The following is a 17896-nucleotide window of genomic DNA, read 5'->3' as shown; positions in this document are numbered from 1 at the left end:
GGTTGATAGGCCCATGTGCTGAGCCGTGACGATTTGTAATCACTGTGTAAAGACATGTTAGAAATACTGAGGATATGCGGCCTGGCAGGGAAGTCTGAGAAAAGACTTGGTGATTCTGTTTGGTTGCTCTGCAGCTCTTATACCACTACCATCAACAGCAGTGACGCTCTGCCCAGTTTCTTCCCCTTGCTGAAAACAGAGCAGAAGAAATAACTTGGCAGGGCAGGGAGAGGCGCGTAGGTGAAACTGAGGGAAATGTGCGCAGTACTAAGGTTAGTGAACGAGGGCAAAGACCGCCCAGGACCTGGCAGCCTCTCCCCTCGAGAAGGACTCGGTCAAGGAGGAAACGGGCCATCCCCCTGCGCCAAAGGCCTGCCTGGAGCCTAGCCTGGCGGTGAGGGACGAGGGCAACGCAGAACGCAGTCGAGCTGGAAGGAAGGTGCCCAGAGACCTGCCCCTGACTTTGACACTTTTGGGGTCAGTTCATTGGCGGCTCCGTTCACAGCCACGGGCCAGGCACACACACACCGGGGAAAGGCCCTTCCTTCTAAAAGAGACCAAGTCCTCCTGCTCGCTGGGCAGACAAACCAATGTCTTCTTTTCATTGCAGGCAAATCACTGGGAAGAGGGGCTTTTGGGAAAGTGGTCCAGGCATCTGCCTTTGGCATTAAGAAATCACCCACGTGCCGGACGGTAGCTGTAAAAATGCTGAAAGGTACGTATGCTCTAGTTTGGCTTTCAACTCACCCGTGACGTACTCTCAAGCTTGGTTTAAGCTGGACGTGGCCTAGGAAGAGACAGAAGCTATTTCTGCTCTGGCCACATAACTCTCTTCTGCCGGAAGACCCCTGACCTCCGGGGCTTTAGATTAGGCCGGCAAGAGCTCAGAATAAACCCCGTAAACGAAACAGTCCAGCACCATCCATGGGAAAATGATTTCTGTCACCTCAAAGATCTGTCTCCTGCAACGTCCCAGACTCGAGACTACCAGATGTAAGCCCACTGGAACCACAGGTTCAAATGTGCAGAATGATCCATTGTGCTGTTATCATGGAAACTTTGCTGTACATCTTCAATTTCAAAGGCTTAGCGGGAGACTGACCCAACTACAAAATGAAACCTGTGACGCCAGAACACCTGACTTGTTTGGAACTTGAAGCTGTTTTATGGTGTCAAGTCCCTCCCATAAGACACGTCCTCTTTATTTATTTATTTTATTTTATTTTTTGCTCTCCAGAGCAGCACCTGTGGCATGTGGAAAGTGCCAGGCTAGGAGTCGAATCGGAGCTACAGCGGCTGGCCTACATCACAGCCACAGCCACGCCAGATCTGAGCCGTATCTGCAACCTACACCACAGGTCACAGCAACACCAGATCCTTCACCCACTGAGCAAAAAGCCAGGGATCCAACCCGCAGCCTCATGGATGCTAGTCGGGTTTGTTAACCGCTGAGCCACGAAGGGAATTCCTAGAACATGTCCTCTTTAGAAACTTAAAAATATATACATATATTTCTACTGCTGAAGATACTTCCACTCTGACGTACTGGGAGGCGGGCCAGCTCGCGCCTGATTTAGGGGCACTTCCTAAGACCGCGGGAAAAGGAAAATCACTGAAAACCGCGTCAGCCCGAGCCCACCTCCAAGACTCACAGGTCCTTTAAAGTATAGCAGAGATTTTCCTGTCTTCACCGTGATGACATCGTCACGTTCCTTCCACGTGCTGGAAGATGCCGAAGCCAGAAAGAAACAGGGCTGAGACCCCAAAGGGCCATTTTCAGCTTTCCAGAGTCGCCGAGAGGTCGCCAGGGGTTCCGAGGCGCGAGGCACCCTGCCAGGCAGTCTGCTGCCCAGGGCTCCCGAGCGAGGGCTGGATGCAGAGGGTGACGTCCCAGCCTTCACGTCCACCCAGCCCAGGCACCGGCATTGCCAGCAGCCCCCGAAGCGGTATTTTCCACTTCGAGAGCCCGTGGAGCCGAGGCACTGATAACACGCTCCCAAGAACCGGCCGCTCTGCTGGGAAGGCTCTGCGTCCGCACAGCGGGACCTGAGCGAGTGGACCAAGCGGCTGAGAACACCTGCCTTCCCGCAGCCCCGCCTGCAGCCCCCACCCCAGATTCTGAGCCGAGGCGGCATGGGCATGCCTCTCCCGTGAGAAAGGACCAGATTCGGCACTTCACTTGACTATTGTCGCTCGAACCGCATGAAATTGCCGCTTTTCTTGGTTTCTTTCTATGGCCTTTGTGAGGAAGACATTCATGTCACAGCTAAAGAAGCACAGCCCAGAGAGGTTCAATAGCTCCTGCAGGGCCACGCAGCTCACCAGTGCAAAAGCAAAGGTTCGCCTCCAGGCTGTCCCCTCATACACACACCTCAGTGCTACAGAGGGGCTGCAGAGGCCCGGCCTCCTGGGAGCGAGCCATCACTCCAGAGTCCTGAAAATGATCCCGGCCTGTATTCCGGGGGCAAGCTAGTGTCCAGCCTGGAGATAAGGCGAAACTGAATGCATCTGCCTCCTCCACCAGCTTTGTCTCCCTGCTTACTACCACACAGTCTCTAGGAGAGGCGGGTCGGTTGCCCATGCTTGTCTATTGTGGTCCCAGAATAACAGCCGTGGCCCCGCCTAGAAATGGAACAAACCAGCACAAGAGCCTGGCTTTCCCTCTTCTAAAGGGGCATAGATGCTGGAGCGACTGATGAGTGGGAGAGGGGAATTCTTACTTGAGATTTTTTTAAAGCCTCAGAGAATCTGTTCTACGCAGTACAGAAATAGTGGGAGGAGTACCTTTATAAATGCGTTTTTTTTTAAGCCACCAGCCTTGATTGAAAAAGACTGCCAAATCCCCCACTATACAAAATTCCTAAGCAACTATTTTCATTCACGCTTTCCGTTTCAATTGGTTAGCCATCTGTTTCTAGGAGGCACTGGAAAAGCAGAATGTCAAACAAAGGCCATGAGTCAGAAGCTCTCTCAAAGTCCCCTCAAGCAAAACCTTTAACCTTTTTGGGCCTTCAGCCCACGTCTGAAATGAGAAGAGTAATCGTGTTGTTTATTTGTCTGACAAATATTTATTGAGCATCTACGGGGAGCCAATCCCAACCCCACTGGAAGGCTTCTGGAGTTTATCTGGTTGTTATTAAAAAATGATTTGTCCTTAGGAAATACCATGTCAATATCTACCATCATGTGAAATGCACCTCCTTCGACCCACTTCCAGGAGCACACTGCAGAAATACTCGCACCTGGGTACCCAGACGACGCACTACTATGCCTATTTGTAATGGCAAAATGCCAAAACAGAACTGTAGACAGTCTAAATGCCATTAATCACTTTTCAAAGATAGGAAGTCTCTGACCTTTAAGGGAGGGGAAGCAGATTACATACATAAAATTTGCTTTTCTATTTTATATATGATCCCATTTATGTAAACAAACAAAAAAGACTTTTGATGGGGTGTGTGTGTGTATATATACGTATATACATAAATAGATATATTTATAAATGCATAGAAAAAGGCATGAAATGCCAAATGATTAATGATGGTTACTTCTATAAAGGTAACTGGGTTGAGATGGTGTTCATTTTCATTTTTTACTCTATAAACGTCATATTGCTGAAATATTTTGCAGCAAGCTTACACGACTTTTACTTCTAAACATAATTTACAATTTTTAAATGCCTTGGGCATTAACCAATCAGAACAGACAGGACAAATTTCATTTAGGCTTTGGACACTGCTAATTCTTAGACTGATGTTGTTTATCTCTGAGAATGAAGTTGAAGTCAGATGCTTACGGAGCCTCCCGACTTGAGATAACCTTGCAGACTCCAGGGAGGAAAAGGTTATAGGGAGAAAATAACACATGGCAGGGATGTTTACAGAGCTGGCCCTTCTGCTCGGGCAGGCCCCTTGGTGCTCCTTTGCAACTCCTCAAAGGGGGGGAAAGTGAGAAAAAGACGGGAGGTGTGGGCGCCTCCCCCACCTGGAAGGTTCTTGCTGGGCGTGGTTCTGATGGAAGGAAGCTTCTGGAAGACACTCTTAAGCGGGGCCCAGCTCCCAGTCCGTGCATTACTGAACAGGACTAGGGCCACCAAGAGGAAACGTGAGTGGCTAACCCCACCACCGCTCCAGGCCCCACTGTCATCAAGAGGTTGTTGGCTCAGGAGGGTGGGAGTGATACACCCGGGCTGGAGACGAGCCTTTCTGCAGGACGTGGCGAAGTCCCTGCAATAACGGCTGGGCAGTGACAAAGACCGAGGGCAAGGGGAGGGGGCGGCCCAGAGGAAAGGGCCCCTTTGTCCTGTCGCCTTGACTCTCCCTTGCTCCTCACGCAGAGGGCGCCACCGCCAGCGAGTACAAAGCCCTGATGACTGAGCTCAAGATCTTGACCCACATCGGCCACCATCTGAATGTCGTCAACCTGCTGGGAGCCTGCACGAAGCAAGGAGGTAAATGCGGAGGGCGGGCCTGCGCCCCTCCTGTTCTCAGGCCGGAGGCAAGCTCTCTGTCCTCCAGCTCCCTCTCCCCGACTCCTGGAAGACGGCCTCGCGCGAGTCCAGAGGAAGCAGCCTGTCCGTTTATGGGCTGTGCTCCCATCCAGGAAATGCCTTTCCTGTACATTTACTCGAAACGTTCTGAACGGAAGTTCCTTTTAGACCTCCTTCCATAGGCTCCAGGTCAAGTGAAGGCATTTTTCTCGGGATGACTTAGGAGTGTGACCAGTGCCCAGGTAAATGCCCAGAAGGCTGAGCAGTCCTTAAAGCTTCATCTAAACGAAGCAGTCACTCCTGGCAGGCTCCCAGGAGGAGGTGGTGTGGGGCCATCGCCTTCTGACAGGCCTTACTTGCTAGGGCAAGCGCAGGGACAGGGCTGTGACTGTGACGGAGGGCTCCCCAGGGTTGGGTTCATGCTCCCAGCATGCCCTCGGACGGGCGCCGAGAGCCGCCCGGGCCACTTCCGCCCTGACCCGGAAACGGAAGTGGTTCTTTCCTTGGGCCTCAAGCCCAACCCCGGCCTTTGGTGGGCGCGCCAGACGGTGGCGGGGGCCACCTTGGGCCGCCCAGGGGACCTGCAGTGCAGCGCTGGTTTGGCCTCTTACCCAACTCTTGCTTCTTTGCATCAAGAGCCCACCAACGATGCCCTGCCAGCCTGTGGGCTTGTTGGACTGATGGCCGGCCAGCCTGAGCTTAGTTTGACCATTTTAAAGTGTTGCCAGCAGGGACTGAAGGAAGAATATTTTGCGACATGGGAAAATGATATGAAATTGAAATTTTTTTTTTTGAAATTCAGATTTCATAACATTTTATTGGTGCGCAGTCACTCATTTGGCTGTGCTGTCACCTTCCAGCGTTTTCTCGCTCCAAAGACCCAGTTGAGTAGTTGTGTGGCCTACAAAGCCTGAAATATTTACCATTTCTTCCTTCACAAGGAAGTCTGCGAACCCCTGCTTTTGCCCTTACAAGGCCCGGGGTGGCCTCTGTGCATGCACCCCCAGGTGGCCAGGCGCTCAGGACGGGGGAGGGACGGGCTGGTGTGACATCCTCCTGAGGCTGAAGCAGTGCAGGTGGAGCCCTGACCTTGGCCCCTCCCCTCCTCAGAGTTCCTTCTCTATTCTACGCTTCCTTTTTCTGTGTCTTCCCCACCCCCAACCATCTTTTATTCCTTTTATTTTAAAAATCCTGCTCAGATTCATTTGGAAGAAAACTCTCACCGTTACGTTGCATCCCTCAGACCACACCACTATTAAAAACAAGTTGGTTTGAGGTTTCTCAGGCCCACTGAAGGCTGGCAGCTGGCTGGCTGGCTGGCTTGGTGTGGCTGAGGGCATGTTGTTTTGGCTGCAGGGCCTCTGATGGTGATCGTTGAATACTGCAAATATGGAAATTTATCCAACTACCTCAAGAGCAAACGCGCCTTATTCTTCATCAACAAGGTAAGGAACTTAGGGGCTGGAGGTTTTTAAAGACAGCAGTGCATTTCCCTTTAGGCTGTAGCAGCAAATGCAAGAGAATCCTAGATTTTTCCACTGCCCACTAAAGAATGTCACTATGGGAGTTCCCATTGTGGCTCAGTGGTTAATGAATCCAACTAGGAACCAAGAGGCTGCAGGTTCAATCCCTGGCCTCACTCAGTGGGTTAAATATCCGGCGTTGTCATGAGCTGTGGTGTAGGTCACAGACACGGCTTGGATCCTGAATTGCTGTGGCTCTGGCGTAGGCTGGCAGCTACAGCTCCAATTCAATCCCTAGCCTGCGAACCTCCATTTGCCACAGGAGCAGCCCTAGAAAAAGACAAAAAATAAAAATAGAAATAAATAAAGACTGTCACTATGGAGTTCCCGGTGAGGCTCAGCAATAACAAACCCAACTAGTATTCATGAGGACTTGGGTTCTATCTGTGTCCTCGCTCAGTGGGTTAAAGGATCCAGCATTGCAGTGAGCCGCGGTGTAGGTCGCAGACGTGGCTCAGATCTGGTGTGGCTGTGTTGTGGTGCAGGCCGGCAGTTGTAGCTCCAATTGGACCCCTAGCCTGGGAACCTCCATATACCGCAGGTACGGCCCTAAAAAATTAAAAAAATTAAAATTAAAAAAAAAAAGTCGCTAGCCATCTTGCCGGCTCTACAAGGATTGAGTCATTAGCCACAGGGGTCACTGACCTTTAATACACCCTGAAAGGAGCTCGGGGTGGAGATTTGAAATGAAGGACTCTCTGCTCTGGAAAAACTAGCAAAACAGGTCTTCAGATAGTTAGATATTGTCAGGAAAAATTTTTTATGAACCTGGATTCTTGCATTTTCCCGTGCTTAGAAAACCCCTAAAACCATGAACCAAGATGTCTGTTCCTCGTGACCAGCAGCAACCTTCTAGCAAGAAGTGTGCTTGGTTGCACGTCCCCATTCACCTCACAGCCTCGTCCGAACAGTTTCTCAGAGCTGAGAGGCTGTTTCCCAGGCTATTGTCCTTGGAAAGACACTGAGTAAATTCAACCCACAGCTTTTACATTGTGCTTTTTTTTCCCCCCAGTCAACACCGTTAATAACTAAGCTTAAAACACAATCTCTGCTTTTTCCTTATTTAAAATGCTTTTTCTTTTCATGCTAATATATCTTTGTGGACAGCACAGAGCATATTCAGTCCCATTATGCGCAGTGATAATTAGAGGGTAAAATTTACTAGCCATCTACCCAAGTCCCGATCAAACCATCTTGATGAATTTCTCTCTCTCTGCATAGACTCAGACATGCACAAACCACTGAGTCACCTGTTTCTTCAAAGATGCCAGCAAATATAACTGTTTCCATTTATTAGAGAAAGGAAGGACTCCGTCAACTGAGTGACTTTACAGTCGACAACAGACCAGTGATGGGACCAGAGAAATCATTTTCTTTTCTTTTTTCTTTCTTTTTTTTTTTTTTTTTTTTTTTTTTGGTCTTTTTTTCTTAGAGCCACACCCACGCATATGGAGGTTCCCAGGCTAGGGGTTGAATTGGAACGTTATCTGCCGGCCACAGCTACAGCCACACCCACACCAGATCTGAGCCATTTTTGCGACCTACACTGCAGCTCATGTCAATGCCAGATCCTTAACCCACTGAGCAAGGCCAGGGATCAAACCTATGTTCTCATGGATGCCAGTCAGATTTGTTTCTGCCGAGCTGCAATGGGAATCTGGAGAAATCATTTTCTTCTCTTCCTACTGCACTTCATCCCACTTCCCCACCCCTTCACCACCCACGTGACCCCTCTAGACACACTGAAATAAAGCTGCGCAATGAAAGGAACACGGGGTCCAAGTCATGATGGCAAACAAGGAAAAGAAAGGGAAAGAAAGGGTTTAATAGAACTGCCAGTGTGACCTGTCTCGCCAACGCAGTGTCCTCTGCACTGGAGAAGCTCAGGAGACAATGACGGGGCATTAACCTATCGTCAGCAGCGGAGGTGATGAATCCACGTAGTATGGTGCTTATCCACTCAGACTCCGGAACCGACCTCCTGGGTCTAAATCCTGTCTCTAACCACTCATGGAATCTGGGACCTTGGGCAGGTTACTCAGTCTCTCTAAGTTTCCGCTTCCTCATGTATTAAATGGAGATAACAGCCTCCAACTCAAGGACCTGTTTAATCAAATTCCACCAATCATTCAGTAAATATCAGCAGTCATCCTGATGGACCCACTGAGATAGAAAGACTGGGTGCGGCCAGCTTATTGCCACCGATCTAGATCAACTGTACGATGGACAGAATGTACGACATCCAAGCACGATGTCCCTTTCTCTCACGTGGCACACAAATAAGAACCCCTGACAGCTGGCCCCTCGTCTCATCAGACTCGGCTCCAACCCAGAACACAGGTGACCGGCAACATACATGCAAGAAGCTATTTCCCCGAGTTTTCAGCTATGACCCCCAACCACGAGAATCTTGAAGCTGAACGGGATCACTGTGGTCAGCTGGCTCACACCCACCCTCACGTTATAGACGAGCCCAGAAAAGTCAGGTAACTGGCTTGAGGACACACACCCCAAGCCAGAGGTGAAGCCGAGAGGAAAGACCCCTCTTCTCTGACTCCTGCACGACACTGGCTAGGGAGCGAGGGGCGGGGGGAGTAAGAGCAAGTGGAAGGGGGGCCCTGGGCTGAGGGCGGCGCACGTCCTCTTCGGTCCTGGGCTGGCCTCAGGAAGAACTCAGCCAGCAGAACTCCCCAGGGAGCCCGCCGGGTGGAGCGCTTGGGGTGGTGCGTCCTTTGTTTGGAAAAGCCTGCGTCCTTCTCTGGCTATATTTAATGATGTGCCTCCCTGCTGGTGGAGCTGCGTGTTTTTGCGGAAAACACATGGCCTGCATTTCATATTTGGAACCTAAAGGAATATAATGAGAAGGTGAAGGAAAAAAACCACAAGGCTCAGGAGAAATGAGATGTTTCCTTTTCCAAATACGTTCACTAGGATCTTTAAATGTTACTTGTCGTAAATTCACTCTATTTGTCAGGGTCCCAAAAGTGCAGTAAATCAACTTTTATTTACCAGAAACGGTTACCAGTGAGCAAAGCTAAATAAACCATTGATTGGGAGTCGGGAAGAGGGCGAAGGGAGTCTGAATTATGGTCCTTCGCGTCAGGCCAAGGAGTCGAGAACTTTCCACCCGGTACCTCTGCCATCTCCCTTCCCCTGTCCTGGGAAGAAGGGTCTCTGTCCTGGGAGGGGTCTCAGTTCCAAGCTGAGCAGAATTAAATCACTCTGCCTCAGGCAGATACAATAACCAAGAGTTGTATCCACTCTCGGGTGGCGACCTAGGGGGCAGTGGGTGTTCACCCTGAGGTCTGACTCCCCTGGTGCTGGAGGAAAAGGTCTCTGTTGGCGTCAGGAGCCTGGGACCCCCCACACCCCCAGGCTTACGGAGCCACAGCTCCCCTTCTCTGGCCTCTGCTTGCTCCCACTGCGCCCTCTAGTGGAGGGATCACTTTGCTCCGTGACTCCTGTAGGGAAAAGCCTGGGACAGGTGGGGAGCCGGGCGAATCCCAGCCCTGCCACGCCATGCAGGTGGATCAAGAGACATCCCTGAACCCCAGTCTCTCTTGGCCCTTGTTTGGAATTGCCATCTGGCAGAACTGAGCCAGGTCCGTGGTCGAATCATGAAGTCACTGGGAGTGCCGTTTCTAGTGTCACAGTGATTAGATGAATAACTGCAGGTGCTCAAACTCCTTTCTGGTCCCGCCCAGAATCAACAGCTGCCTTCCTGTGAGTCAAAACACAAGAGGCTGACAGAGCTTCTCAGATGAGGAAAATGAAACCCAGAAAAATCGGGCGGTTTGCTCAAGATCCCATGGCCAAATGACAGAGCCAGACACATGCAAAGGCTTAGATGCCCCATCCAGGAGGAAAGGCCTTTTCCGCCTTTGTTAGGGTCGAACTGTATCTCTGTTTTGAATGGGGGGGAGAAAATAAAGTGTCCGTGTCCCTTCCTTCTCCAGGGAAGCCAGGGAAGGTGGTAGCGGCAGCCTTCTCTTACTGCTCCTCATGGGGTGACAGAGTGAGGCCCTCACTTAACTGGGGATCCTGCTCTGTCCTTCCAGAGCATCTTTCCCAACGTGTGCATGGTATGGAAAGTGCTTTGAGGGCATAGGCTGGAGGTGGCCAAGCCTGGGTTCAGGCTTTGCCACTTGCTAGCTGCATGTGACTGTGATTGACTTCTCTGAATGTATTTCCTCATGTATTATAAGAACTACTTCATAAAACTGTTGAGATTAAGTGAGAAAACGGACCTAGGGTTCTCAGCGTACTGGCTCACACAGAGCGCGCGCTCGTAAATACCAGCTGCCTAGACGATACCTTTATTCTACCTAAGATGCCATCTGGAAGCCCAGGCAGAGCAGATGGACCCCACCACCCAGGGGCATCCAGGCTCCTGGCCACCCCAGGGCCCTTGCTACAAATTTACTGTTCGTTTTGTCGGATAACATTTTCCCACTCGGGTGATGGCTGGCTGGAGGGACCTGTTTCTGGTTTCCCCTTGCTGTTCTGTCCCTTTCATCTGTGTCCTTCTTGGTCTGTTCAAAGGATGCAGCTTTACACGTGGAGCCTAAGAAAGAAAAAATGGAGCCAGACCCGGAGCCGGGCAAGAAACAGAGACTAGACAGTGTCACCAGCAGCGAGAGCTTCGCGAGCTCCGGGTTTCAGGAAGATAAAAGTCTGAGCGATGCCGAGGAAGAGGAGGGTGAGTATTAATTCCTTCCTGTCCTACAGGCTGGGCTATTTTTACAGCATACTGTGCAGCTCTGAAATTTTTTTCGTATTTATCACCCTAATAAACATCCGTGGGAGACTCGAAGGGTGGTGTCCTGGGGAGATGAGATTTGAATTTAGATCATTTACAGAGTTACTAATTTTGACAGGGAGCCGTACGATGTCTCCCTCAGGCCTCTTGGTCCTAACAGATCCCCCACCCCCGGCACCCCCGTGCTTGGGCAAAATGGGCTCCAGTCCCGGAAAAATCTCTGATACTCATGCTGAAACGTACACGCTGTTGAAAATGAACTCCGATCTACTTGTTGGTTTGTTTCATGTTTTGCTACGTTGCTCCAGTAAACTGGGATTTGGCGGAATAACAAGCGCCATTACAGACAGTGACGGTTTTCATGCTTTGCAGATTCCGATGATTTCTACAAGCAGCCCATCACAATGGAAGATCTGATTTCTTACAGCTTTCAAGTGGCCAGAGGCATGGAGTTTTTGTCCTCCAGAAAGGTCAGCCTCCCTCTTGACTGGCTTGGTCCTTGGCCAGGCCTGGACGTGCGGCTCTTCACACAGACAGACACACGCCTTTGCTCTAAATCCACTTGTGCTGGTACTCGCTTATCCTTCTGTCCTTCACCGTGCAGTGCCCGTCACAGCACAAGCCTTGAGCGGTCCTGATATGCGGGAGGAGCTTGGAGAACCGCGAGTCTTGGGTACCAGTGGGTAGAAGTCAGTTCCAGGGGAAAGGCTCGCCGGGTTTCAGACTAGATCAAGCTGGCCCGTTTTCAAAACCAGGCAGGCGCTCAGAGGACACGCTCCACCTAAGAAGGTCTATTAACATACATCCAAGTGGGGTCCTCCCAGGAAACGCAGCTGGATGGCGATCTGACCTCAGGGGCTTGGGATGAAAGGGGGCGTCTGCTCACTGGGAGAACTGGATTGCCAGCTTTATTTTCCAGGACGCTGCCCTGCAGACAGCAGCACAGAGGACTCAGCTTTTCTTGACTTGGGGCCTCTGTGTTTGTAGAGAAGCGCCTCATGTTTGTGGTCCTGGGCCTCGGGGGGCCTTCGGGTAAGGGCAGCGTGTGAAGCGGATCCCCGAGTTAGGAAGGGTGGCCCTGAGAAGACTCGGGAGCGTAGCCGATGAGATGAAGGAAAAGCACTGACCTTGCACCTGTTCTGTCGCAGTGCATTCATCGGGACCTGGCGGCACGAAACATACTCTTGTCTGAGAACAACGTGGTGAAGATTTGCGATTTTGGCCTCGCCCGGGATATTTATAAGAACCCCGACTACGTGAGAAAAGGAGATGTAAGTCACCTTGAAGTTTCCTGGACTCATTTACGCCCCCTCATTTCTCAACCACAGGCCAGAGCCCTTGGTCAGTGTTCACGCTTCCTCGGCAGCGGTCCCTGGAAGCGGCCCTGTGCCATCCGGGTGGACTGTGGACCAGCGAGCCCTCGCAGGGGCTCGGAGAGGCCACTGTGCCCTCATTCTGTCCTTGGCCTGTACCTGGCTGGGTTCTCCTCCTTTGGGCACCTGAGTGCCATTCACTGGGCCCAGGGGTGGGGACGGCGGGGGGACCACACCACCCCTCCTTGACCCAGTGGGAGGGTCCCTGGGCCTCTGGAAAGTACAGCCTGGACTCCTCCCTCAGAGGAGCCAGGATGAAGGACTCAGCAGGTGCGCACATCCCAGGAGAGGCAGGTGTCGTGTGCTCTCGTCCCTGCAGGTCCTCCTTCCATGCCCAGCACCCCCGCTGGCTCCCGCCGGCCTCTCCTACTCCGTTTCTCCCCAGGCTGTTATTGGCATTTTTGTGGGGACCTGCTGTGTCCTGTCCTCTCTGGCCTCCCCCCGCAGGCTGCATTAGGTCTGTGTCTGGGCTCCAACCACGGCTCTCCAGCCACAGTTTCCAGCCTTGAGCCCGAACCCGCCTCACGTAGAGAGCTGGGTACAGGGCCCCCGTGGGGCTGAGAAGGTGCCTTCACAGCAGCTTTGCAGGTGCTGCAGACACAGTGGGGCCCAGACTATGCTTTGAGAACGACAAGCTTTTCTCAGGAGTCCTGATTAGAAAAGACAGCATCTACCTGTGTGTCTGTCGGTCCATGCTTCTTTCGGTCCATGCCTGACTCTCTGGGCCCCTTTCAGGCCCTCACCCCCACCTCTCCCCCTGTCTCCCCGTTATCCCGTCCCTCCTGCCAATTCCCATTCATCCGAAGAGGCAAAGCCAACTCACAGGGACTCCTGCTTGAAAACCAGCCACATGGCTTCCTGGATACTGTCACCTTCCTTCCAGTGCCTCGGCCACTCCCCTGCTTCAGTGACTTTTACAATCCTTTTTTTTTGGCTGTGCCTGGGGCTTGTGGAATTTCTGGGCCAGGGATCAAACCCATGCCAGAGCAGTGACAACACGCCATCCTTAACCAGCTGAGCCACCACTAGGGAACTCCCACTCTTCGCTTTTTATATAGGAATCCTTTCAAAATCCTAAAAGTTTTTTATTAAAACACAGTTGGTTTATAACGGGGTGCCCGTGTCTGCTGTGCAGCACAGTGACCCAGTCACACATGTAGACACATTCCTTTCCTTACATTCTCTTCCATCATGATCCCGAGACTGGACAGAGTTCCCTGTGCGGTACAGCAGGACCTCCTTGCTCATCCGTTCTCCGTGGAATAGTCTGCGCCTCTACCAACCCCAGACTCCCAGTCCATCGCACTCCCTCCCCCTTCCCTCAAAATCCTCCTTAAGAAAAATGCCTGAAATCATTGGTTTTCAGGGTACCTCTAAGTCAGACCACTCCTTGCCAGGTCCCTGCGGAGTACAAGCTTTCCGGGGAGAGGGGTTTCTCGCGGAGTCAGAGTTAGGACACGCAGGCCACGCGGGCAGGGCTCAGCACACGTACGAGGCCGTGGCAGGAGCTGGTGCAGTGCACGCCCCTCTCGCGTCGTGTAACCCTGCGCTTTCTCCACGTTCGGAAACCTGTGCTACTCTAGGAAATGATTGATGGGCTGAGTGCTATCTGGGAGGCGACCCCACGGGCACTTGCATCGCCTGTGCTTTGTTTTCACGTCCTTCTGCTCAAGGCCCCCTTGCCCTCTTCCAGACGCGGCTTCCTCTGAAGTGGATGGCGCCCGAATCCATCTTTGACAAGATCTACAGCACCAAGAGCGACGTGTGGTCCTACGGGGTGCTGCTCTGGGAGATCTTCTCCTTAGGTGGGTCCAGGGTCAGGAGAGCAGCCGCCCAGACCCGAACGTCCGCCTCCCCTGCCGGGTGTCCTTCGGGTTGATGAGCACCGAGGCGTGGAAGCCACGAGGCCCTCAGGGGACGAGCGGCGCGCGGGCCTGGGCCCCAGGGCGTGCCCCAGGAGGAGCGTGCGTGGCGTCGGCCCCGGGTCGCATGTCCAGTCGGGCCAGTCTGCCGACTCCTTCCCAGTCCTTGGCCCCCTTCTCCCGATTCCTCAAACGCCCAGATCCCTGATGCCCGGCCCTCTTCCCTCACCCAACAAACACAGCTCAGCCAGCACGCCTGCCCCAGACGCGGGTCTGTGCAGCTCAACAGCGGGAACACTGGTTATTTCCCTGCTTCCAGCAGCCCCCGCTGAGCGGCGGGCAGCCTTGGTCACGGCCCGAGCACCCAGGCGTGCACGGAGCCCGCACCTGCGTGCAGACACGCGCGGATGCTCTGAGGCCTCCCAAGCACAGGGTCCAGCCAAGAGTCTCCTGGACTTTGCCAAAAACTCGCCTTTCAGAGCAAATGAAAGTCACCCGGTAACATCCCTGGTTTCCTGTAATGTGTGAAAATCATTCCCCTGCTTTCGATGACAGGCACCTGTTGCTTCCAGTCTTTGAAAGCGGCTTGGCGGCCACAGTGGCCCCGCAGTGACACAGTGCCAGCACTGCACGCCTCCCAGCTGCTTCCTTCCAGCAGCAGTCCCTCGAAAGTGCTGACAAACGAGCGCTGAGACCAGATTCCAGGTCTGGCGCAGAGCAGGCTGGGGGCCGGCCCCCGGCCCCACCCCGAACCCCTCTCAGAGGAAAGGTTACTGGGATCCTGCCCAGTAAAACTGGCAAAAGGCAAAGGCCCAGCTCCCCTCCCCAGACATCACCTACCTACCCCACCCCAGTCAGCCTGGTGCCCCCACAGCAACCGGCACCAGCGCTGGTCCCCAGGGCTGTGCAGAGTTGACAAGAAAATACTGTGTTAAAATCACTCTGAGCCGTGACTGAGCCACAGGTCACCTCCTCCAAGTCTAGTGACTTTTTGAAAAGCCTACAAACGCAAGGAACGAGCCTCTGAGTAATGGGATTTCTTTAGCTTTCCCTGGCGGGGTGGGGGAGCCTTCACACGCCCCCTTTCTCCTGACCACACCGCCAGGCACGCCCACAGCAACGGCCTGTGGCCATCAGACACCCAGCAGCGTGGGGCCGCCCAGTGTGTCACCAGTAAGGATACAGGCGGCCGCTCCGTGGCTTGTGCCGGACCCCGAGATCCGTCCCAGTTGCTTGAAGGGAGGAAATGACCCCCCACTTGCCCGCTCACGGTCTCCTGCGCCCATCCCATGCCCTGTGTTTTGTCACGCTGTCTCTGCAGGAGGGTCCCCGTACCCGGGCGTGCAGATGGACGAAGACTTCTGCAGCCGCCTGAAGGAGGGCGTGAGGATGAGGGCGCCCGAGTACGCCACCCCGGAAATGTGAGCCCTCCCCCGGGGCCCTGGGGAGGGGACGCCCTGGTGGCTGCGAGAACGTCCTGGCAGGCGTGGAGGGCTCTCCTGGTCCCCAGGGCTGCCCCTGCAGAGCTGTGCTGGGAGCACTTTCCAGACACCGGGCTTCGCACCCCTGACCCATCCCTACCCTGGTCCTCTCCTGACCGGACATGGCTCCCCCGGCGTGGGGCGGGGACCCCGATCAGGAACACGGTTTCTAGGTATGAACCCGGGCATGGCTGAACCAGCCAGCCAGGAACCGAGAGCAAGAAGGACCCTGTCCCCCCTCACAAAGGGGGAGCCAGCGGGCTCCTCAGCCAGGGGTGGGTCCCTCTGTCCACACCAGAGATGGACGGGGGCCTGGTGGGGTGCAGGGCAGGTGGAGGAGGAGGGAGGGTCTCCCCACTAGGCGCCAGGCCCATCCTCACATCAGGACCCTCGCTGGCCGGCCGGCCGGCCGGGGCAGGTGCGGGGGCGCCTCCTGGCCGGTCCCAGGCCCGCGTGAGGCCCCGCTGGCCAGATGCCTGCCTGCTCTCCTCCCCGCGACACCTCTTCCTCCTGCGCGGTGGGCGTTTCGCACTTTGAGGCCCGGGCAGGAATGTGATGACACTGGCCGTCTGTCGAGCTGCTGACAAGGGCCCGGGCCCCTCCGAGGCGGCACCACCTTTCCTGAACCGGCGGGGGGGCTGCCCATCCCCCCCGCATAGCAGGGGCCTGTCCGGAGCCCTGCGGGGGCCTTTGGGAGGAGGCAGTGCAGGAAGTGCCGGCCTGGCCAAAGGGCAAGGCCACCGTCTGCTTCCTCCATGGTCCGGAGACAAGCGGGGTCAGACCCGGGCCGAGGAGGATGGGGGCTCGGGCCGCGACGGCCGGGGTGGCGAGCAGTGGGGAAGAAGGGAGCTGTCTGTCTTACACGGTGTCCCCGCCAGGCAAGCCCGGGCCCCCTTCTGAGCCAAGGACGGAGTGAGACTGGCCCGGGCACCGCAGCAGGGGCTCATCACCTCCTCCCTGGGGGCCGGGGACAGACACCAGGGGGTCAGATTGGAAAGGAGCCTGCTCTGCACGTCACAGTTTTCTGAGTGTTCCCACCTCCCACCCCAACAGGGTCTCACTGGAAGACCCTGGCCCGCCTCAGGGCCAGGCAGCATTATCATCTCAGTTTGATGGGTGAGGAAATAAGCCTCTGAGAAGCATCGAAATTTGCCAGCTAAGGAGAGGGGAGACCCATGTAAAAGGGGCTCTCGGGACTGTTCGATCAGGAATATACCCATTAGGACACGCGAGCTACTGCCCAGGGAACTATCGCCCACCACCGGTGGGTCACTCTGCTATACAGCAGAACTGACACAACACTGCCAATCAACTCTAAGACCAAAATGTTTTTAAAAAAGGAATATAACCCACATTCCTCAGAATAAATGTGCTTCTCTAACATGTCCACTCAGGAGTTCCCGTCGTGGCTCAGCAGTTCATGAACCCAAATAGCATCCATGAGGACGTGGGTTCGCTCCCTGGCGTGGCTCAGTGGGTTAAGGATCCGGTGTTGCCGAGAGCCGTGGTGTAGGTCGCAGACGCGGCTCGGATCCCGCGTTGCTGTGGCTCTGGTGCAGGCCGGCAGCTGCAGCTCCAATTTGACTCCTAGCCTGGGAACCGCCATATGCTGCGGGGGTGGCCCTAAAGAGACCAAACAAAAGAAGTCCTCTCGCGCTTGAAGTAGTTCCTTCTAGTTTTCACATAATCTGAAGATCAATCAGCAGAGCAAGGTTCAGTGACTAACAGTAATAACCGCAATCACTAATAACAGCATTTAATAGATATTTAGTGCTTATTAAGTGTCAGGCACTGTTTTAAGTACTCTATCCTGTATTCATCTCCCTAATTCTCATGTAACAGCCCTATCAAGTGGGCACTATAATTATCTCCATGTTACAGATGCGAAAACCAAGGCGCCTAAGTGGTTGGCCATTTAGCTGGTAACTGCACACCCAGTCCAAGCCCGGGGTCCTCAGCACTGTGCTGCATACCTGCAGGGAGTGTTTCCCGTTCTTACCTAGAACGGAACAACTCTAGAGGCACCAAGTCACATCAGCTTTGGACCCCAGACTCCCCTGGACCTCATCCCATCTCCACATCCTTACAGAAGGCAGCACTGTTCCCAGCTTGCAGAGAAAAGGATGGTTCCTCAAAGCTAGGGAGTTTTTTCTAGAAATTGATTATACAAAGAAGCAGGTTTGCGAAACGCTTGTTCAAACGTCCAGAATTCAAACCTTCCGCATCTGAGGGTGAGGGGTCATTTCCTTCTTGTTTGTTCCAACAATAGGAAGGGCTGGGTGAGCAGGAGGGCAGCTCTCGGAGCCGAGGTTCTGTGACCTGAACTTGGCCTGAATTGGCGAGCCCTTGGAGCCTCCGAAAGGAAGCTCCTCCCACGGGCCCCTCACCCCTGGCGGGGTTCAAGAAGGG

At 53.8% G+C, this 17896-nt stretch overlaps 1 protein-coding gene and 1 long non-coding RNA gene across 2 annotated transcripts in view; one reads left to right on the top strand and one right to left on the bottom strand.

The window, feature by feature from the left end:
• FLT1 (fms related receptor tyrosine kinase 1) overlaps nt 1-17896 on the top strand; it is a 174609-nt gene that overhangs the window by 144068 nt on the left and 12645 nt on the right. Inside the window, exons 18-25 of the mRNA XM_001925740.8 lie at nt 611-715; nt 4337-4450; nt 5846-5934; nt 10555-10711; nt 11144-11241; nt 11920-12042; nt 13838-13949; nt 15328-15427. Coding sequence (XP_001925775.6) covers nt 611-715; nt 4337-4450; nt 5846-5934; nt 10555-10711; nt 11144-11241; nt 11920-12042; nt 13838-13949; nt 15328-15427 — 898 coding nt within the window. The remainder of the gene's footprint in view (nt 1-610; nt 716-4336; nt 4451-5845; nt 5935-10554; nt 10712-11143; nt 11242-11919; nt 12043-13837; nt 13950-15327; nt 15428-17896) is intronic.
• Nucleotides 1-17896, bottom strand: part of LOC146398495 (uncharacterized) — a 112023-nt gene that overhangs the window by 84410 nt on the left and 9717 nt on the right. The gene's annotated exons all lie outside the window — the stretch shown is intronic.

This window comes from Sus scrofa, chromosome 11 (genome assembly GCF_054392235.1).
Source record: "Sus scrofa isolate SSC_HxYL_T2T_F1_AM1 chromosome 11, Sscrofa_HxYL_maternal_Yorkshire_Landrace_v2.0, whole genome shotgun sequence".
Lineage (NCBI taxonomy): Eukaryota > Metazoa > Chordata > Mammalia > Artiodactyla > Suidae > Sus > Sus scrofa.
The sequence above is the reverse complement of the archived record's forward strand: the minus strand, read 5'-3'. Positions and strand labels throughout refer to the sequence as shown.